We start from the raw sequence: 21,119 nt of genomic DNA on the forward strand, positions 1-21,119 counted from the left end.
CTCACCCTGGCCGTGTCCGTGGACGGCTCACAGGGCTCCCTCAGCGGCTCTTTTGAGTGAGGGTGGCCAAGGAGCTTGTTCCAGGCTGGGCGAACAGGAGGGCTAGGCGAGCGGGACCGGGAGGAGAGCATCTGGGCTCTGCATCCATGAGGAGTCCCGAACCCCTTAGAGGGTCCTCCTCAAATCTGAGACGTGGGCACTAGGCAGGCCTGACCTGGGCCGAGTCACCCAGAGCTGGAGCCACACAGCCTCGCTGAGGAAGGTGCGCCGATGCCTCGGCCACAGTGGCGTGATGGGCTCAGCAGGGCTGGCACAGGCCCTGCTCAGCCGCCAGCCCCTCGCGAGACCCTGGCCTTCTGCAGCCTGCTTCCCCCTCCACCCGCGGGCTCCTAGGCCAGGTGGGCGCTGGCCGATGGGGGTCTGTGTGCAGGGCAAGGTGGGACCCCGCTCCCTGCCCCGCACCGCTTATGCCACAGTCGTCCCTTCCTTGTCCAGAAAACTGCCACGTGACTTTTGTGACCGTCAAGTGTGACTCCTCCAAGAAGAGGCGCCGTGGCCGGAAGTCCCCATCCAAGGAAGTGACCCACATCACAGCAGAGTTTGAGGTTGAGGCAAAGATGGAGGAGGCCTCAGGTGGGTGGGGGGTCCGTCCCCTCTTGAGGTGCCGAGGGGACAGCGGGCTGGGAGGGCTGGCAGGGGTCTGCTGGGCCACAGCTGCTGGGGGTGGAGGCCAGCCAGGCAAGCAGAGGAACTGGCAGGCGTCAGTGCTGAAGCCATAACACAGCTGCCCAGGGAGTTCCCTGGTGGTCTAGTGGTTAGGAATCAGCGCTTTCCCTGCTGCGGCCCAGGTTTAAGCCCTGGTCTGTGAACTGAACGTCAAGCCGTGGCCTAAAAATTAAAAACAAAAAAATAAACCCCAGCTGCCCAACCCAGGGTGGAAGAGGAGGCCCAGGGGCCACAAGAGGAGCAGGGCCAGGGCCCGCAGTGACAGCTACAACACTTCTCCCTACCCCTGCACGCCCTCACTGGGCCTGGGAAGGGCTCATGCCTGCAGCCTCCCCAGGGCAGCTGAGCCAGAGACCTGTCTTTCTCAGGCTCCAGGAGGGCCTCATGGAATGTTGACCTGTGATTGTTTTTTTTTTTTTTTTGTCTTTTTAGGGCGGCACTTGAGGCATATGGAGGTTCCCAGGCTAGGGGTCCAATCGGAGCTGTAGCTGCCGGCCTACACCACAGCCAGAGCAACACAGGATCTGAGCCGCGTCTGCAACCTACACCACAGCTCACGGCAACGCCAGATCCTTAACCCACTGATGGAGGCCAGGGATCGAACCTGTGTCCTCACGAATGCTAGTCAGATTCGTTTCCGCTGAGCCACGACGGGAACTCCTGGCCTGTGTCTCGTACCAGCGTTCCCCTCCGGGCTGTGAGCGAGGGTTGAGTTGTTACAGAGGAATGGATATATAGCAGCAAAGTGTGCACTGTGGCCCCGGACTCTGGAAAGAGGGGACAGGCCCTGGTCCCGGCCCTGGCAGCACTCCCAGCCACGGGGAGGCAGCTGCCACACAAAGTCCCCAGGGCCGAGGTAGGTGCTGGATGGAGGGCACATGAGAACCAACAGGGCACAGCGCTGGGGCTCTCCCCATGAGCGGGGCCCAGGAATCTTCCCCGAAGAGGCCCATTGGGACCAGGCTTGAAATCAAAGTCCACCAAGTGGAACCAGGGGAGGGATGGCATCCTGGCAGAGGGAACAGAATAGGCAAAGACACAGAGGTCAGAGGGAGCAGGATGCAGGAAGCAACGAGGAGGAGTTCCCGCTGTGGCTCAGCAGGTTTGGAACCCGAGGATGCAGGTTTGATCCCTCGGTTCGCTCAGTGGCTTAAGGATCCCTGTTGCCGTGAGCTGTGGTGTAGGTCACAGATGCGGCTTGGTTCTGGTGTTGCTGTGGCTGTGGCATAGACAGGCAGCTGCAGCTCTGATTCAACCCCTGGTAGGAACTTCCACATGCTGCAGGTGCAGCCCTTAAAAAAAAGGGGGGGAGGGCAGGATGGCAAGAAAGCCGAGTTCACAGTGAGTGTCAGGTTGCTGGGGGTTACGGCTGGCACGGCAGGCAGGGCTGGACCACAAGGGGCCTTGGACCCAAGGCCAGAGAGCTAGACGTTATCTTGGAGACACTGCGGCCTCGAGGGTTTTTGAGTGGCAGGAAGGGCACCCATCAGGGAGTTGTGCCCTGGGGAGGGCTATGTTGCAGTGGCAGAGGCCTGCTTTCTACCTAGATCTGCTGTGTGGCATCCAGCAGCTCATAGCTCTCGGACCCTCAGCCTCCTCCTCTGTCAGATGTCTGCAGCCACGTGCCTCAGCCTGGGAGGCCGCGGGAGGCCCAGCTGGCACAGCGCCTGGCCAAGGGAGCCCGGGTGGAGAGGCTGCCCCTGGGGCATACGCGATACGGTCTCGCCACCCCTGCAGACACCTGCGAGGCTGACTGTGTGCGGAAGCGGGCGGAGCAGAGCCTGCAGGCTGCCATCAAGACTCTCCGCAAGTCCATCGGCCGGCAGCAGTTCTCCGTCCAGGTCGCAGGCACCGAGTACGAGGTGGCCCAGCGGCCAGCCAGGGCCCTCGAGAGCCCGGGGACGTGTGGCACCGGCCAGGTGCTGCAGGACGGCAAATGCGGTGAGTCCCTGCCCACAGCCACTCAGGGTCGCTCTGCTGACATGCTCTGTCCTTGTTTCTGCATGTGACCCAGGTAAACAGCCCACTACGGGAGATGGACATGGGGGTAGGGGCGGGGAGAGCTGGGGGCCTGCGGAGAAGCTGTCACACTCAGATGACTGTCACTTAAAGAGCACTCCGCTGCCGCCAGCCCTGGGCCAGGCTCTCATTCATCAGACACGTGACACTCCACAGTCCTGAGAAGGGGTGGGCGAGGGAGGGCCCAGGCCAGCAAGGCCACAGCCAAGGGCATGAAGGGCGTGGGGGCCAGTCTGCGTGGTAGAGAAGGCTTCCCAGAGGAGGCACATGGGAGCTGAGAGCAGAGCGAAGGTCATGTGAGGCAGGGAGCACCCAGGGATGCAGTGTCACTGCAGGGCAGCAGGTGAGGCCACAGCAGGGACCATGGGCCCTAGTGAACAAGGCAGGGACCTGACCAGCGCCCCGAGCCTGGCCCTTTGGGAGGGGATCAGTTTAGAGACAGGCCAGATGTTGATGCTGTCAGGGTCCTTGTCCTCAGGGGGTTGACAGTAACATGGAAAGAAGACAGACCGCCAGCAAGTGACGCGCCAAGGGGCAGGAGAAGGCCCTGGCTACTGCAGTGCTCCTTGGAGTGGTGGGAACCTCTGGACCACACTAAGGCGGGGCAGCCCCACCTGCCCTCCCTACTGGGCCCAGTGGAGGGGGGCCAAGCCAGAGATGGCGGGGCCTAGACCAGGTGGCAGTGAGAGAGGCAGTCCAGGAGGAGATGGAGCCACACCCTGGAGAGGGGGCTCGAGGACAGCTCCCGGAGTTAGGGCCACTTCGGCAGAGGTGGCATCATTTTCTGACCTGAGAAAAACTTGGGGGACAGGGGTTGGCGCAGGCGAGGGCTTCGACTTGTCCTTGTTAGTTTAAGACACCCGTGAGTCGTCTACGTGAAGGTGTCGACTAAGGGGCCGCCAACCCGCAGCGCAGAGCAGAGCCGGGGCCAGAGACCCAGCCCGGGAGCCGCTGGAGAGGGGCGGGTTGGGAGTGTGGGGAGGGGCGGGGAAGGCGCCGGACTGGGCGCTGCCGCTCTGTTCTTTTTGATGACTTCTTTGGAAACCGTTTCAAACTTGCGAAAACATTGCCAGGCAGAGCAGAGAACGCCCATGTGTCCTTCCTCCAGACGCCCCCGGTGTGGACCCTTCACAGCCTCGCTCCGTCGTGCTTTCCCGCGTGCGTGCGTGTGTGGGGCGTGCTGGCGCGGCGCTGACGTCACCACGCCGTCCGCACGCCCCATCAGGTTTCACCAACTCTTCCGACAGCCTCCCTTTCCTCCCCAGCACGCGTGTTACGTCTAGTGGTCGTGTCTCCGCAGATCCTCCCTCCGGAGCAGTTCCTCACCCTTTCCTGCCTCTCCACCCTTGGCCGTCCCTACGTTCTGTAGAATGACCCTGGCTTGCTGAGTCTGCTGTTTCCTGGGGACCCCACGCAGGCCTGCCCGCGCCCCACTCTGCCCTCCAGCGCCCCCGCAGGAGGCACGGGGTATTGACCCGGCCCACCCCTGGCTCCTCACCTCCCTTCACCCTTTTCCCTCTGCGACCCAGTAGGATTTGATGCGCAGGTGTTTGAATTCACACCCACATCCTGCTACTCATCAAACGTCCACCCACCGACAGCCGCCAAAGCAGCCACATTCGCTGTTGTTGCCCAGTGGGTTGTATCTCTGTCAGCACTTCTGCACTAGGGGCATCCCAGCATAAGAAAGCGGTTCCCTTGTCCCGCGTGTAGGTGTGCGTGTAGGTGTGTGTGCATTTGCGTCCGTGTGGACTCACAGGTTCCTTACCGGGCCGTCATCCATTCCTAACACTACTTAGTCCAAAGCCCGGATCGTCCCCGTTTTAGCCAGAGGCCCCCCATCCGTCCACTTCATCTGCCGCCGTCACTCGCAGATGTTCAGACTCAACTTGTACTTTCCCTGCCGCTTCTCCAAGGACGCTTGGTTCCTTTCAGAGGAACCAAAGGGACTCTGAGGTACTCACTGCTCCTGGAGTGTCATCTCCCAAGCCCTCTCATTGGCCAGAACTAGACAGTATAAGTGTGCATGCGCGCGCGCACACACACACACACACACACCTGTGTGCCTATCCCGTTTCTATAGCTCTGTGTGTGTGTGCTATAAAACCATGGGTTCAGGAGTTCCCACACGCACGCACACCTGTGCATCTATACCATTTCTGTGTGTGTGTGTGTGTCTGTGTCTGTGTCTGTGATAAAACAGACACAGGAAGTTCAGGACTTCCTGCTGTGTTAGAAATCTGCGTTGCTCAGGCCGCATCTCTGTAGCACCAGGATGCAGGTTCGATCCCAGCCCGGCACAGTGGGGTAAAGGATCTGGCATTGCCGCAGCTGCAGCATGGGTCGTGGCTGGGGCTCGGATCTGATCCCTGGCTGGGGACCTCCATATGCCATGGGTTGGCCAAAGAAGGGAGGAAAAATGAAATAAAACCCTAAGTTCATACCAGTACCTCCAGTTCAGTGTCTTGCAGCCCTTCCTCATCCTTTCCCCGTGTCACCTCACACGTTTCTGGATGCTGCGTCCAGTGAGACGTTTGGCTCCCTTTCCCCTGAGCTTATCTTCCCGGTCAGCTTCCTTGTTTACTCATCAGGCTGCTTGTGGGGTCCACGCAGCCAGCCACACTGGCCCTCCAGCTCTGCGCCAGCCTCAGCCCCAGGCCTTCCTGCCCAGGCCTGTTCCCCACCCCCCAGCCCCTCTGCACCACCCCATCCTCAGTGCCAGCTCCGCCACGTGGGGGAGGAAAGGGGCGGGTGGGGGGCTTGGTTTGGTTGAGGTGGACGCCCAGGAGGCAGTTGGGACACAGGCCAAGGGGTCGGGCCTGGAGGGCGCATGTGGAGCAGAGAGAAGGCAAAGAGCCCTGCGGAGCCAGGGACACAGGCATCTCGGGGCGGGGTGCAGAGGCCTCTGAGCAAGAGCCGCCAGCAGGGGTGTGAGGGCAGCACAGGCCTCCAGGGTCCTCTCGGACGGCCGCCCTGGGCCTCTACCCCCAGTTCTTCTGGGATGGGTCTGGATCCACCCCGCCCCCCCCGCCCCATGCCCTTTGAGCTGCAGAGACAAGAGCTGTGCCCTCTCTGGAAGGACAGAGCCGGGCCTTGAGGCCCCAGCACGCAGGCCCCGCCTGGCCGCTGCTCCCCTCCTCCGCCCCCAGCAGCCTCTCCACTTTGCCTCTGCAGTGGCCTGCGAGCCTGGCACCTACTTCAGCGGAGAGCCCGGCCAGTGTGTGCCGTGCGCGCCGGGGACCTACCAGGACAGGGACGGCCAGCTCAGCTGCATGCGATGCCCCAGCAGTGATGGGCTCGGCCTGGCTGGTGCCCGCAACGTATCCGAATGTGGAGGTGAGTCGGGGCCCACCATGGAAGGAGGGGGGACGGGGCACCACCTGCCTCTGCTGCGGACCCCAGAGTAAAGGCACGGGTGCCTCGTGATCTTTCCGTAAAGCTCTTTGCCATCTGCAGAGCCTGTCATGCAGCTGCACCTGCCGACAGAGGGCGTGTGCCAGAGCACTGGGCGGTGAGCAGGCGCCGGGCCACACCCAGGGCCCTTGGCACTGGCTTCCTGCGAGTCAGAAAGGCTTTACCGCTCACCACATGTCCTTTGCAGGCCAGCTTCTAGGCAGGGTACTTTCTGGTTGGCCAGACGTGTCACCCCTCGTGGAGGCCCCATCGTCAAAACGCTTCGTGAGGTGTGGCCGGATGCTGTGCTCTGCACCAGCAATTTTAGTTTGCCCTGCAGACGGCTGGGAGAGCCCTTTTCCGACTCCCCAAGCGCAGTTGCTTTGCAAAGACCTTTTCTTTCCATTTGCTGCCCACACTTAACCTCACCCATCACCGGCTCACGGCCTTCCCCTCCTCGGCCTCCCTCCCCAGGCTGCTGCGAGGAGTGGGCGGGAACGTTGTGCTGGCGAGTGGGACCCTTGCGGGTGGAGCCCTCCAGCCTTCTTTGGGGGACGGAAGAGATCAGAGCCCAGGCCCAAGTCCCTGCAGGCTAACTGGCCGCCCTCTGGCCCCCGCCTCCTCCAGGAGTGTGGCCTCTGCCCCCGGGGGTTGGAGGGGGTACTGTCAGAGAGCACGGCGTGGCTGCTGGAGGAGCAGAGAATTCCGGGGTCTGGGCTGAGAGGGCCCTCAGCCCACACCCACGCAACGCCCACACACCCTCTACGTCCTGACTTTTTTGCCGGAATATGCTGTCCCTCCCCTTTGTCCCAGCTGTGCCCTGGGGACCTCACAGACCCCACACTCTGCTGAGGCCCAGCCGGCAGCAGTAGCCTGGAGCGTAACAGCCACAGGCCCTCCTGTGAGGACACAGTGTGGCCCGTCCCCTAGGCAGAGCCCCCCAGGGAGCCTCGGCCACCTCCCACCTCCGCATGTGGGGTGCACACGCCTCAGCTCAGGAGCAAGGCCCCTCTCTTCAGCCCACAGCCCTACTAGCTGGTGGCCTTTCCCGGGGTGGGGTGGGTGAGGGCTGAGCACAGGGCCTGGCCCCGCCCCAGCCTGAGCTGTGACCTCTGACTTCCAGGCCAGTGCTCTCCAGGCTTCTTCTCCTCCGACGGCTTCAGGCCCTGCCAGGCCTGCCCCGTGGGCACCTACCAGCCCGAGCCTGGGCGCACAGGCTGCTTCTCCTGCGGAGGGGGGCTGCTCACCAAGCATGAGGGCACAGCCTCCTTCCAGGACTGTGAGGCCAAAGGTGAGGCTGCCCCACCGTCCCTCCGCTCAGGGCCGGTTTCCCTTGACGCCTCTCACTCCCTGGCGTGGCAAACCTCCAAAGTCACACGAGGAGCCTGAGGTCGCCAGGCAGCAGGCATTGGTGACCAGCACTGTGCTACCCTGGGACGGGGACAGCAGGGGCCCAACACAAGCCTGCCGAGGGCCTCAGATGAGGGGACCAGGCAGGCCTGGTAGCTCCAGGCTGGAGCTTTGAGCCCCCAAGCTGCCAGCTCCTCAAGGCCCTGAGAAGGCTTTGAGCTGCACTGGGGGGGAAGCTTGGAGGGGAGGAAGGTGAGGAAGTGCCAGAGGCCGAGGGGCAGCGGGACGAGGTCAGAGGTCTCACCCCCTGGAGCGGCCGCGGGCTCCTTCCCTCCAGGTCACCCAGGGCGGCTCTCTGCTGCCGGCCAGCCCTCCCCGCCTGCCCAGCACGCAGACTCTCTGCCCTCCTCCCCCAGCGCCTGCCAGCTTCCTCCCTTGACTCTTAGCCTCCCAGAAGGAGCATCTGGACTCCACTTTCTCTCCTCTCATGCTCCGCACACCCACCAGTCCAGCACACTGTCACCCCGCTGCTCCCCGAGGTGACTCTCAGCATCCCTGCATGGCTGGAGCCCAAGGCGGTTCTTTTTTTTTTTTCTCTAACCGCACCTGCAGCATATGGAGTTCCTAGGTTAGGGGTCAAATAGGACCTGCAGCTGCCAGCCTACACCACAGCCACAGCAGCACCAGATCCGAGCCGGATCTGCGACCTACACCATAGCTCACGGCAATGCCAGATCCTTAACCCATTGAGCGAGGCCAGGGATGGAACCCGCAACCTCATGGTCAGATTCGTTTCTGCTGCGCCACGACGGGAGCTCCCCAAGACGGTTCTCAGCCTGCATCTCCCAACACCAGATGTGGCCCTCGGAGCTCTTCCTGCTCTTCCTCGGCCTGGCTCAGCCTCCCGCATCCCCCTGCCCCAGTCGTGCTGGGCTGTCCCAGGCCTCCTGCGTTCTGCTCTTGAGTCTGGATAGATTCATCTCATCTGCTCGCTTTAAGCAGCATCTCCGCCTGGGTGACCCCCATTTCTGTCTCAGTGCAGCCTCCCCTTGAGAGCTCAGCTCTGCCTTCCTCAGCTCCACGTCCGTCCGCATCTAACAAGCTCTTCAGATTCCACAGGAGCCAAACCCCCCCCCCGCCCCCGCTGAGGCTTCCCCCACAAGTGCCCGGCAACTCCTCCTGCCCGTGGCTCAAGGAAACCTTGGCGTCACCCCAGGCCCTCCTACCCTCACACCCAGCCTGTCCGCGGCCCCGCAGCTCTGGCTTCCAAACACACCCAGGCTGGCCTTGACCCAGGCCCCCACCACCACTCCGATGGCCCTGACATGTGCTGTCTGGCAGCTCCAGGTGGCTCTCCTCGCTCAGAGGAGAGCCCCGTGCTCGCTGCGGGCCTGACGTCCACTCCGGCCACACGCCGCCATGCTGGCACAGACACACCCCACCCGGGGGCCGCCACTCCGGGCCCCACGCCAGTCCCCTCGGTGCCGCCGCCCAGGCCTCCCGCAACCCCACTCTTACAACATCTCACTGTCCGGTTTTGACCGCCAGCGCCCGCGGAGGGGCAGACGCGGAGTCCCGCACAGGATGTCAGCCACGGGCGGGGCTGGGTCTGTGGACGAGGCCGGGCATGGGCCCCACCAGGGACTGGGCGCGGGTGGTGGGAGGCCACTGGGCGGGGGGAGGGCAGGGAGCCCCCCGGGAGATGGCCCCAGCGCCCTCTCCTTCCGGCCCCCCCACCGCAGTGCACTGCTCGCCTGGCCACCACTACAACACCACCACCCACCGGTGCATCCGCTGCCCCGTGGGCACCTACCAGCCCGAGTTCGGCCAGAACCACTGCATCACCTGCCCGGGCAACACCAGCACCGACTTCGACGGCTCCACCAACGTCACGCACTGCAAAAGTAGGTGCTGCCCTTCCCAGGGCAGGAGCTGGGGGCGCTGGGGGGGTGCGGGGGCGGGGGGAGCCCTGAGCTGGCATTTCCTTCCTGCTGTGCTGCATCTGCACACCCACTTCTCAGAGTCCTTTAGGGCATATTTCCAGGTGTTCCACGCCTTCCCTAGTCAGTCTGCAGCCAGTTGTCTTCTCCCCGGGCTGCTGGGCAGGTTTGGAACAGCCTAAAAGCCGTGTAGGGGATTTAACCCTGGGGGTGGATGTGCCCCTCTGCCCAGGACTGTCCCCAGCGGGGCTCCTGGCTCCCCGTGGGGCTCAGCGGAGCAGGGAGGGGGGGCGGGGTGTTAAGCATACAGACGTCCTGTTGAGAAAAAGCGGGAGAACCAAGTGGGATCTGGAATGGTTCGGTGAAAATGTTCCCAGAACTTCTTTTTCCCCCAGGACTTTTGATGCGAGGAGAAAATTTTTCAGTGAAAGTTTGGGGGAAATTGTGTCTGTTTACTATTTACACTCAATTTCCTGGGCGTGACTTCCTTTATAACGTTAAAATTAGGAACCATTTGGTTCCTTAAAAAGTCACACTGCAGCCTCTTCAAGGATGCCTGGCTTAGCTCAGAAGAAGAACAAAGGAAGGAGTTCCCGTGGTGGCGCAGTGGTTAATGAATCCGACTAGGAACCATGAGGTTGCGGGTTCGGTCCCTGCCCTTGCTCAGTGGGTTAACGATCCGGCGTTGCCGTGAGCTGTGGTGTAGGTTGCAGACGCGACTCGGATCCCGCGTTGCTGTGGCTCTGGCGTAGGCCGGCGGCTACAGCTCCGATTCAACCCCTAGCCTGGGAACCTCCATATGCCGTGGGAGCGGCCCAAGAAATAGCAACAACAATAACAACAACAACAAAAGACCAAAAAAAAAAACAAAACAACGAAAAACAAAGGGAAATATGTCTCGTGTTCCCCGCTGGGCTGCCCACGTGTCCCTGAGCCCGCCCACTCCCGGGGAGGGCCACCATGCCTGGCACCTGGGGGCGCTCAGGGCGTCTTGAGCAAAGAGATGGAAGCAAGTGAGTGGAGAGGAAGGGGAAGTTGGGGCACGCGTGGCCTTCGCTCAGACCCCGGAGGAGAGCAGGGGCTGCTGGGCGCCGGCAGCCTGCAGGGGTCCCAAGCACGCCTGCCAGGGGGCGAGCGACTCCAGGCGGGAGGCCCGGCCAAGGCCCAGATGCTGAGACTCGAGTGAGGCAGGCCGGGGTGCCCCGGAAGGAGGCGCTCAGGCTGGGCCTCAGGGAACCGACAGGAACGGGGACCTGCCCTTCCTCGGAGGGGCAGCCTGGTCGGATCCCCAAGGGAAGACTTGCCCGGGGCCTGGCTGGCTGGCTGGCAGGGAGGGCCCGAGTCCACTGAGGGCCAGCAGGTCAGGGCCCAGGTCCAGCCGGGCCTGACTGACCGAGGCCATGGTGCCCACAGACCAGCACTGCGGCGGCGAGCTTGGCGACTACACAGGCTACATCGAGTCCCCCAACTACCCTGGCGACTACCCCGCCAACGCCGAGTGCGTGTGGCAGATCTCGCCGCCCCCAAAGCGCAGGATCCTCATCGTGGTCCCCGAGATCTTCCTGCCCATCGAGGACGAGTGCGGCGACGTCCTGGTCATGAGGAAGAGCGGTACGTGCCCGCCCCCTCGCCCCCTCGCCCCCTCGCCCCCTCGGCGCGGCTCCCCGGGGCACTTGTGTCTGCCTCTGAGCTTCTGGAGCCGGAGGGAAGGTCCGCAGGGCTCCGGTGTGTCCCGAGCGTGGTCCCGACACTGACCACAAGCCAGTCTCCTGACCCGGCGGTCCCCGCACGTCCTGCCGCACCTCCCCAGCGGAGCCCCCAGGGGCACCCCTGCTCTGCAGGGCCTCCTCCTCCCTCTGTGCTCGGAGGAGGCGGTGAAGGGCCAGCCTGTGCCCCAGGCGCCCCGGGGTCCGCTCCTGCAGCCTCCCGGCTCACACCCCAGTCAGGGGCTCGGCGTGAGACTTCAGACGAGGGGCGGTGGGCCAGGCCCTCCACGGCGGGTGGGCCCGACCGCGTGTCCGGGTGGCTGCGGCAGCGAGAAAGGCGGGAACCCTGAGTCCCCAGGACCCAGGAGAATCCCTTGCAGCATGTGCCTGGGCCGGGGACCTGACTGTGGTGTAGGGCCACGGTGCCCATGGGGAGCAAGTGCCAAGTCAGAAGGTCAGGGGAGGAGGGACACAGGCAGTCGCACAGACGGGCCTGCCCGCCCAGGCCTCGGCGGTCTGTACGCAGAGACGGGGGAGGAACAGGAGGCTAGGGGCAGGGCCTGTCCGCCGGGGGCCCGTGGTCCCACGTGCCCACCCCGTGTAGCGGGTAGTGGCCTCCGACATACAAATGGGAGACCTGAGGCCAGGGAGCGTCCACACACAGCCTGCAGCCCCTTCTCCCCACACTGTCCACCAGCAGGGCTGAGCTCCCATCTTGCAGGCACCTCAGGAAAGCTCCCCCGGGGAGCGGTGAGGAGGTGGGCGCCCAGCCCCGGGCACCCCCGAGGGCAGCAGGCTCACCCTTGTTCATCCGCTCACGGGGAGAGGGGGCTTCACCCCAGCCCCACTCTGCCGGGTGCGGCACGGGCCCTGTCCTTGAGCGGCTGGCAGGAGGCTGCCAAGGTGTTCACCAGGCAGAGGAAACATGGAGGGTGGGAATGGAGCCATCAGGGAGGCTTCCTGGAGGAGAGGGCACGGAAACTGGTCTCAGAGGGACACGTTGGCTCGGGGGTTGAGGCTGGGGAAGGGCATCTGAGGCAGAGGGAACATGGATGGAGAGCTGGCGTGTTTGGGGGACGGGGTGCTGTGGGTGCTGGCTGGTGGACCGGGCATTGAGGCAAGAGGCCTGAGGTGGGTGTGGCGCTGGGACAGCTCAGCAGTGACCTGGCTCGGCCCCTGCCCCGCCCCAGCCTCCCCCACGTCCATCACCACCTACGAGACCTGCCAGACCTACGAGAGGCCCATTGCCTTCACCTCCCGCTCCCGGAAGCTCTGGATCCAGTTCAAATCCAACGAAGCCAACAGCGGCAAAGGGTTCCAAGTGCCGTATGTCACCTACGACGGTAAGTGTGGCCCTGGGGACCCGTTCCCCGGGAGCTCCAGCCTTGCCTGAAGGTGGGGTACAGACGGCCCTGAGGGGTGTGGGGCGTGCAGAAGAGGGAGCGGTTCACAGTGTCTGTGGGCCTCAGTGGGAGGTGCTGCCCAAGTAGGGTTTTGAGGGTTGCATAGGGGTTTTCTAGCTAGCCAAGCCTGGAGGACCCACTGGGATGGAGGATACAGTCTGAAGGCCTAGGGGAGGGCAGAGGCTGAAGGTGGGCTGGAGGCAGGGGCGTCTCGGCCTACCCCTCTGCCCTCAGCTTCCTTCCTCCCCGCTGCCGGGTTTCGCAGAGGACTACCAGCAGCTGATAGAAGACATTGTTCGCGACGGCCGGCTCTACGCCTCTGAGAATCACCAGGAAATCCTGAAGGTGAGCGCGCTTCCGAACGGGAAGGAGCGTGTCATCCCGGGATAGTGGCCTGGGGGCACCCAGACCCGCCCCACCCCCAGCCTCACTGAGAAGGGATGGGGGGTGACTGGAGGGGAGGTGCTGCAGTCTGGGGTCTTGGGAGCAGGGGCTGGGCCAGCACGTCTATCCTTCTAGACCAGATCTGAGATAGACCGTGTCTGGCCCTGGTGACATGACAGGGACCAGGTTCCTTGCTCCCGGCCTCACCTTCCTCACCCATGAGATGGGGAGAGTTTGTCTTAAACTCATCATCCGACGCCTTTGGGACTGGAAGGCAGAGCCACCTGGTCTTCCAGGGGGACCTTGGCCGCCACACGGCGGGTACTGGCCAGGTCAGGGCCTGGCTTCTCACCGTGAGATGCCAGACTCGAGGATCTCCTGTCTCTGGGCATCTGGCCCTGCTTAGCCCCTAGGCGGGCCGCAGCCCCAGCCTGGCAGCCAAGGGTGGCATAGCAGGCAAGATCGGGGCTGGGCCAGCCCCTGCGCTGACTCCTAGCTGTCACTTCCCAGCTCAGTGGCCCCAGGCAAGCCCTCTGGGCCCACCTCTGTGCCTGAGAACCAGGGGTGGCTCACAGTCCCGCACCTGAATGAGACTTGGTGGCCTCGTGAAGGCCCCGTTCTGCCTCCTTGGGCACCTGTCTGTTGAGTGGGAACCAGAGCGTCATCCTGGCCTCTCCGACCCTGTCCTTCAGACAGCCCCTGACTCCTTCTTGGCCTGGACCTCTGCCCTCAGTCCCCCTCTACGGCCGAGAGCATCTTTTCAGAACTAGACGTGTTCGCGCGTCTCAGGACTAAGCCTTGGCCAGCGAGGCCCAGCCTGGCGTGGCCGCCGCCTTTTTCTCTGCAGAGGCCCCCACTCCCCACACGCACTGGCCAAGGTCTTTCAGGAACCTTCTTCCCCGTTCTCTCCCCAGTGAACGTCCACCTGTCCTGCGGGTCGCAGCTCAGGTGTCCCAGCCTCTGGACAGGTGGCCCTCTGAGGGTCCTACGTGGCCCTCCTTCCGGGCCATCAGCCCTGCAGTTTAGGTGTGTTCTGTGTTCATTCGTCCCCAGCCCCTCGTGGGGAAGGAGCCGCAGGGGCTCCCACTCAGCACGCTGCGCCCAGCACGTGGGAGGAACTCCAGCATGTTTCCAAGGGCGTGCGTGTGTGTGTGTGTGTGTGTGTGTGTGTGTGTGTGTGCGCGCGCACAAGCACATGTGTGCACGTGCACTGAGACAAGTCTAACCCCAAGACAGCAGTGCAGCCAAAGTCCCAGTAAGACGGGGAGCATGTGAGGCAGGAAGTGCGAGTGCTGTGGCTGCTGTCACTGGGCCTCTTGCCTACCCCTCCCCGGCCAGGCAGGTTCCCCTCCCGCGTGACACAGCCCCACTTTGGGGATTAGAAACCCTGGACTGGGAGAGGGGGCCCAGCTGGTAAGTGGCACCAGATCGAGGGCCGCTGGGTGAGGACACCAGGGAGTCTGCCACCCGGACCCTCACTGCACCTGTGCTGAGACCACGCGGGCAGACCCTCCGCTCCCAGCCCTGCGCGTCCTCTCCTCGCAGCCCCAAGAGGAGGGGTCTTCACCCCATCAGAGCTGCTAGCAGTGTCCTAGTCCCCAGACTAAGGAGCTGGGGGTAGAGGGTGGAGCTGCGATTTTCAGTCCAACCCGTTGGCCTCCAAATCCTCCCTCTCTGGCCGTGTCCTCTGGTTTTCAACATGGTGTGTCGTCTTGTTTTGTTTTTGCAGCAAACTGTCTTAAAATAGAATGTGGTGGGAGCCCCAAGAGTTAAACCAATAGACGATTAAGAACACATTGACGACTATTAAAACCAAAAACCTGGAGTTCCCGTCGTGGCGCAGTGGTTAACGAATCCGACTAGGAACCATGAGGTTGCGGGTTCGGTCCCTGCCCTTGCTCAGTGGGTTGGCGATCCGGCGTTGCCGTGAGCTGTGGTGTAGGTTGCAGACGCGGCTCGGATCCTGCGTTGCTGTGGCTCTGGCGTAGGCCGGTGGCTACAGCTCTGATTCAACCCCTAGCCTGGGAACCTCCATATGCCTTGGGAGCGGCCCAAGAAATAGCAACAACAACAACAATAACAACAACAACAAAAGACAAAAAAAAAAAAAACCAAAACCTGTTTTTGACAAAGGGTGGTGTCCTGAAACCACCAGCCAGCCCAGCCTCTTCCCCCCCGCCCCCCCGCATCCTTGCAGACACATGAGGGCCCCTTGAGGGCCCCGGGCCTGGCAGAGGCAGGAGACCAGGGTCCCAACCCGGCCCCAGCCCCTCACCGCCAGCCTCGCCTGTCTTGCAGGACAAGAAGCTGATCAAGGCCCTCTTCGACGTGTTGGCGCATCCGCAGAACTACTTCAAGTACACGGCCCAGGAGTCCAAGGAGATGTTCCCGCGGTCCTTCATCAAACTGCTGCGTTCCAAGGTGTCCCGGTTCCTGCGGCCCTACAAATAACCCGGCGGAGCTGCCTGCTTGGGGATGGCCGGCCGGCCCGGGGGAGGGTGCTCCTGCCCCGCGCAGGAGAAGCGAGAGGGGCTCACGGGCCTCCGCGTTGCCTTGGAAACCACCGTGGCATCTGCTCTGCAGGAATTGCTGACCAGCCCGTGGAGGCCCAGACCGCGTCCAGGCAGAGACCCCCGCGGGACTGCCCTTCTCTGATCCCCCCCCCCCCCCCCGGGGAAGACCTCGCAGCCTCTCTTCCTCCCTCCCTCTCCCCGCTTGCTGTTCCCGTGCCCTCTCCTGAGCCGGCACCAGCAGATGCCCGCCTGGGCCAGGACGCTCTGCCCGCACATGGGCGGGTCCTGGGCAGCACTGGCATCTGGAGGTGGCACGTGCCCTCCACCTGGCACTTCAGGAGAGGGGAGGAGCGTGGCTGCCATGTCTCAGGGAGGCTCTCAGAGGCACAGGCCGAGACAGGAGGCCAAGTCGTGGAAGGAGGCCTGCGTGAAGGCTCGTCTGGGGCCCTCGACAAGCCGGTGGCAATGGCTGCAGGCCGTCCGCACCCACTGGCTCCGCTGGGACGTGGCGAGTGTGGCTGGGCTCTCAGGATTCTGGGATGGGATAGGACAGAGGAGCTGGGAGAGGAAGCCGTGGATTCCTGCCTTCCCGTGGCAGAGCATCTAATTCGGTGCCGTGTGTGGAAATGTAAATAGAAATCTATATATACTTCTCTTCGCGGGCACTTTAGGAAAAGTCTCTGCAGTGACTGTAAATAGTCATCGCAGCCCCGGCTTCTCCCACAAGCCAGCGCGAGCCCAGCGGCTGCCGGCGCCCCAGACTGCCTCCACTGCGTCTCCAGGCACTTACCGCCTCTGTGACATGAGGCCAGGAGCCTGCGGGCCGGGGGACAAGGTGGGCCGGCCCGGACACACCCTGGAACACAGGTGCTTGGGGAACTGGCCTCCACTGCTTTGCCAAGCGCTGCCCTCCGCTGGAACGTGGTGGAAAGCAGTGTCCACTCGGGCCCCTTCCTGGGGGTGCGGGGCCCACCAGTAAACTTTGGAAAGGGCCCGTGTCCAACCCTGAGGCCGTGATCTTGGAGCTCGTGCTGTGCCCGCTGGCCCCTGGGAGGCAAGGCTTTTCCTAGGAGCACAGGCTGGACACCGGGAGGGGTGGGCCGCCCCCAGGCAGAGGCTTCCAGTTGTCTTCTTCCTGCCGCACCGCCCAGCCTCCCTCCAGAGTCTCTCTGAAACAGGAAAGCCTGGAGTGGGACCAGGTTGCACGGTGTCCGGCTCGGCCCAGCGCCAGCACCTGGGATGCAGCCAGTGAGGACACCGACAGGCCGCAGGACTCGCAGACGCGGCGCTCGGTGACTCGAGGGCCACCGAGAATTCAGAACCCCGGGGAGCGTGGGCCAGTCCTCACACCAACTCCCATCGCCCACCCCAGTTGCTTCTAGGCTGTTTCTTCCTCGCCCAGACCAGAGAGACAGCAGGTTTGAGAACAGCCGAGGCGCGGAGCATGCTACCCCTGAGGGCGGGCACATGAGGTCTCTGGAGGTTCAGGGCCGGGTGACAAGGCAGACGTGACGGATTTTGTGGTCCAGCATAGCACTAGGAGCTCAGGAATCACTGCCTTCGCCTGCGTCAGCAGTGGCGGGTCCCCAACTTGACTGATGCTGTCATCAGCGCCTCCTCTGCCCAAATCCACCTCCAGCTGGGAGGGCCCGCCCTGGGTTGGAGGTCAGTGTCAGCTGGTGAGCCCTGTCCAGGCCCCACTGCCCCTCCCCTGGGCCGAGTCCTTGAAAGCCAGCCTTAGTTTCCAGAAAGAGGCCTCCCTTCCCGTGTCAAGCCCTCGGTCCTGCGACGGAGCTCCCGGGGAGGGCGCCGGGAACAGGGTTGGTGTCCTTGACCCTCTCTGAAAGGCTGTGTTGATCCAGAGAGGACCAGAAAGAGCCCTCACCTCTCTTTTGCGGTTCCTTTGGGTGGCTTCAGCCAGTTGCCACCCCCATACCCATGAATCGACCTGCCCTTTGGGTGGGAGCCCCTCCCCCACTGGGTGGCTGTCACCACCCCTGGGGTCAGACCCTGCCCCGTGTCCCCCAGGCAGAGCAGGACGGGGGCAGTTCAGACGGGGGCCCTCCCCCTTCTCCAGTACCCAGCACCCAACAATCCAGACTCACCAGCTGCCCCCAAGTCACCGTCCAGCCCTTCCCCTACCCAGTAAAACTTGCGGCACCATCAGGAAGGCCAGGATGGGGTCTGTCCTGAATCTCCATTCTGGCCCTCAGCCCCACGCCGGGGAACCTGTAGGGTCCACCTGTTAAACCCAGAGCCGTCTCCACTCCTCGGGCCTCGTGGTCCTGGGGCCCCTCCTGTGACGACAAAGCACATGTCTGGTTTCCGTCACGGATGCGCGTGGTAGATTGGCTGACACGAGGCGACCGTTCCACCTGGTTCCAGGTGGACGTGGAGAGAAAAGGGAAGGAGAACAAGGACCGGCCCAGCTGGGCAGGCCCCACGGGGGTCCCAAGGAACAGATACCCTGGACAGGTGCAGGGGTTCCTGGCTACCCAGGGGCTGCGCCGCAAGAAGCCCCTCCCACTCCCGGACGGGAACGTTGGCCTTGAGCAGTCACAGACCTATCCCGGCCCCGGCCTGCCCTTCTCCTGGCCCCGACCCTCAGTGGCTGGCCGGAAGACAAACTCCAAGGAAAGGAGCAAAGCAGCAAATTCCTGGAAGCACAAAGCTTGCCCACTTGCCCAGGACTGGAAGCGGGCATCGAGGCCTGGAGGTTCTGATGGGCTTGGTTCTGGGCCCGTGGAGCATCACGCTGGGGCAGCCGGAGGAGCTCTCCGAAGATGGCCATGGAAACGGAGGGACCACGTCTTGGGGCCTGACGCCACCGGGCAGGCTCTGCTCCGGTGGAGACGCCCCCAGGAAAGGGGCAGAATCTTCTCAGGTTCAGTGGCCGAGCCCTCAGTGAGTGAGTCTCGAGGTCACCTCATCTGCTTCCCCGAATTAAGCTTGTTTTTCTCGATTGCTCTCTTACCCGTGGCAGAGCCTCGCAGCTGCTGTGGGGCTGGCCCCCCTCGGCCCTGGGCTCCGCTGCGTCTCAGACCACAGCCCCCCCAGGTCGCCCTGCCTCCTTCCTAAGTCGCTCCCAGCTCCTCCTCGGCTCTGTGGGGACAGGCTCAAGGGGGCCCACGGGGGCCAAGGTCGTGGCCTCAGGCAGTTTTCCCTCCTTTGGTTTGGGACGAGCAGAAAAATTAGAATCAAGACTGGGCCAAAAAGCTTCCAGAGAGCCATGGCCCGCAGAAGCCAACCTAGAAGGCCTGAAGCCACCCCCTGTTCCCTGCACCCCTTACAAACCCACCTTTCCTGCCTATACGCTCCTTCTCCCAGAGGCGCAGACAAGGTCAGGTTATCCACGACAAGAGGCCCCTGGTCTGCCAGAGCTGTAGCAGGTGCCCGAGGGACATTTCAGGGGTTCAATAATCCTTCCAGCACCTCCACCACCCCCACTGAAAAATAAGATACTGAACTAAGTTGGGTCATTTGGCAAACCTTTGCTGAGCACCTACTGTGTGCTCGGCTCCCCAAAAGGCAGAGGGACCACAGCCCAGGGACAGGTGGGACTCCCTGGAAAGCCCCCTGGTGGCAGAGAGAAAGGTGATGGAGGCCTGGGCTGGCAGAGCCCAGCGCTCCTGTCAGGAGAAGGCCGGCCCTCCCACACCTCCCAGGCCCTAGGTGGGGATGAAAGGCATGGACAGGAGGGACAAAGCAGACCCGGCCAGGCTCACCGCTCTACATGTCGAGAAGGACATTGTGCAGTTCCCGTTGTGGCTCAGTTCCCGTTGCAGCAAACCCGACTAGTATCCATGAGGCCGTGGGTTCGATCACTGGCCCCGCTCAGTGGGTTAAGGATCCAGTGTTGCTGAGAGCTATGGTGTAGGTGGCAGACGCGGCTCAGATCCCACCTTGCTGTAGCTCTGGCGTAGACCGGCAGCTGTAGCTCGGATTCGACCCCTAGCCTGGGAACCTCCATATGCCATAGGTGGGGCCCTAAAAAGCGAAAAAAAAAAAAAAAAAAAAGGGCAAAGCCACAGCCAACCCAGCCTCACAGGGCAGCCCCTTCTCCGCCAGCCGAGAGAGAGCACACAGGCCAAGCCTGCTGGCCCGGGAGCCCGGCTGACACGCTCAGGACCCTGGGCTTCACCAGAGGTCCACGTGGTGATGGCTCAGCCCTTTGGAGCGGCCGCCATTCAGGACGGAGGCAGCACCATGATGTTTGAGAGACCCTGCCTGTCCCATCCCATCCTGCAGCCCCCCCCCCCCCCCGCAGGGGTAAGTCCTGAGCCCTCACTGTGTGCCAGAGGCACGGTGGCCTGGAGCTGGAGCCCGCCTTGTCCAGCCGGCTCACTTCTGGGAGAGGACGCCAGGAGGGGCCGGTTGTGCCCACGCCCAGGTGACATGGATGCGGCCACACGCTCCCCGCCCAGCATCCTGCATGGGCGGCCCCCAAAGAACAGGCCCCTTTGCTTCCATGAGGCATCCCCAGCCCCTGGAGGGACTCTCTGGAATTGTCTGCACCCCAGGGCTCAACAGGAAGCAATGAAGCGCCAGAGTCGCCCCGCCTCCTCTGCCGCCAAGCCCTGGGCCCAGGGCTGTAGCAGAAGCACAGACAACGCTCAGGGCCCAGTCAGGTGGGCGAGTCTGAATAGTTAGTAAGGCAGGGAACTGAGAATCAAATCCAAGCCCGTCTAATCCCAAAGTCGGAAATCAGTGCCTCTCTGTGCAATGTTGATCGCTGAACTCTACAGATTGGGAAACCCAGCCGGTCAGCTTGGCAATGGAGGCCCAGGGGTAGGGACCAGAAGGGGGGGGGGGGGCGTTACGTAGTGACCCCCATCCTCTGGAACGAGTGCCAAAAGCTTATCCAGAGAAAGATGGGCTTCCGCCTCCTGCCCAGGTGGACGGGTCACTTCCCTTCCATTCGCACTGAGCCGGACTAGAAAGCTTCGGCCGAGCCCTGTGCCCAGCCCTGGAAGACGTCGAGGGCCCCTCCCTTCCCTGCCCCCTTCCAGCTAGAGTCGCCCGTGGCCCTCAGCGGACAGCGAGCCTGGTGGAAGCAGGGGAAGAAAGAGGATACTGATGGACACCGAGTATTTTTTCAGTCCAGAGGCCACGTAGATTTGCAGGGAACCTTCTTATTCCACTGAGATCAAAACTTTAAAAAGTCTGAGCAGACCTAGCCCCTGCTGCGCTTGATACAAGATATCTTAGCACCGCTGGGCATGTGGGGGGACTGGCACGCTGAAGCCCCGTGCTCGCAGCCTTTGTCCTGGGCTCCTGTGAAGGCACTGTGCTGTCCAGGCGCCTCGGCCGTCACTCTGCCCGCGAGGGTGACCCTATCTGTGTAACCACGTTTTCCTTTTAGTTGCCTCGAATATTCAAACTTGCGTTTTCTCCATCATGTTCATACATATGCATGTACTTAAATATTCGTGGAAATCTTTTTAATAATAAACAAGAAATGAGCTGAAATACCACCTCTTTCTCTCCTTCATCTGTGGTTATGAAGCGGGGAAGGGTAACTGGAATCAGAAGGTTTTTTTCAGCCATTCCCTGGCTGTATTCCGGCTGAAGGTAAAGGAGCTGCAGAAAGCTTCTGGAAGGCAAAGCAGCGAGCTTGAGATCTGCAGGCGGAGGACACCCACGCAGCCCTAAAGGAGCTTCCAGAAAGGAAAACTTCCGTGTTTC

The 21,119-nt window shown here is 62.7% G+C and overlaps 1 protein-coding gene across 2 annotated transcripts in view; it reads left to right on the top strand.

Moving 5' to 3' along the window:
* Positions 1-20,903, top strand: part of SCUBE1 (signal peptide, CUB domain and EGF like domain containing 1) — a 130,999-nt gene extending 110,096 nt beyond the window's left edge. For both annotated transcript variants that reach the window (XM_047786049.1, XM_047786050.1), the window contains 9 exons: positions 496-633; positions 2,464-2,667; positions 5,920-6,081; positions 7,262-7,429; positions 9,231-9,392; positions 10,842-11,039; positions 12,325-12,477; positions 12,803-12,882; positions 15,220-20,903. In XM_047786049.1, coding sequence (XP_047642005.1) covers positions 496-633; positions 2,464-2,667; positions 5,920-6,081; positions 7,262-7,429; positions 9,231-9,392; positions 10,842-11,039; positions 12,325-12,477; positions 12,803-12,882; positions 15,220-15,372 — 1,418 coding nt within the window. In that variant the 3' untranslated portion in view covers positions 15,373-20,903. The remainder of the gene's footprint in view (positions 1-495; positions 634-2,463; positions 2,668-5,919; positions 6,082-7,261; positions 7,430-9,230; positions 9,393-10,841; positions 11,040-12,324; positions 12,478-12,802; positions 12,883-15,219) is intronic.
* Positions 20,904-21,119: the final 216 nt, after the last annotated feature.

The sequence above is a fragment of the Phacochoerus africanus genome, chromosome 7, assembly GCF_016906955.1.
Source record: "Phacochoerus africanus isolate WHEZ1 chromosome 7, ROS_Pafr_v1, whole genome shotgun sequence".
NCBI classification, from domain to species: Eukaryota; Metazoa; Chordata; class Mammalia; order Artiodactyla; family Suidae; genus Phacochoerus; species Phacochoerus africanus.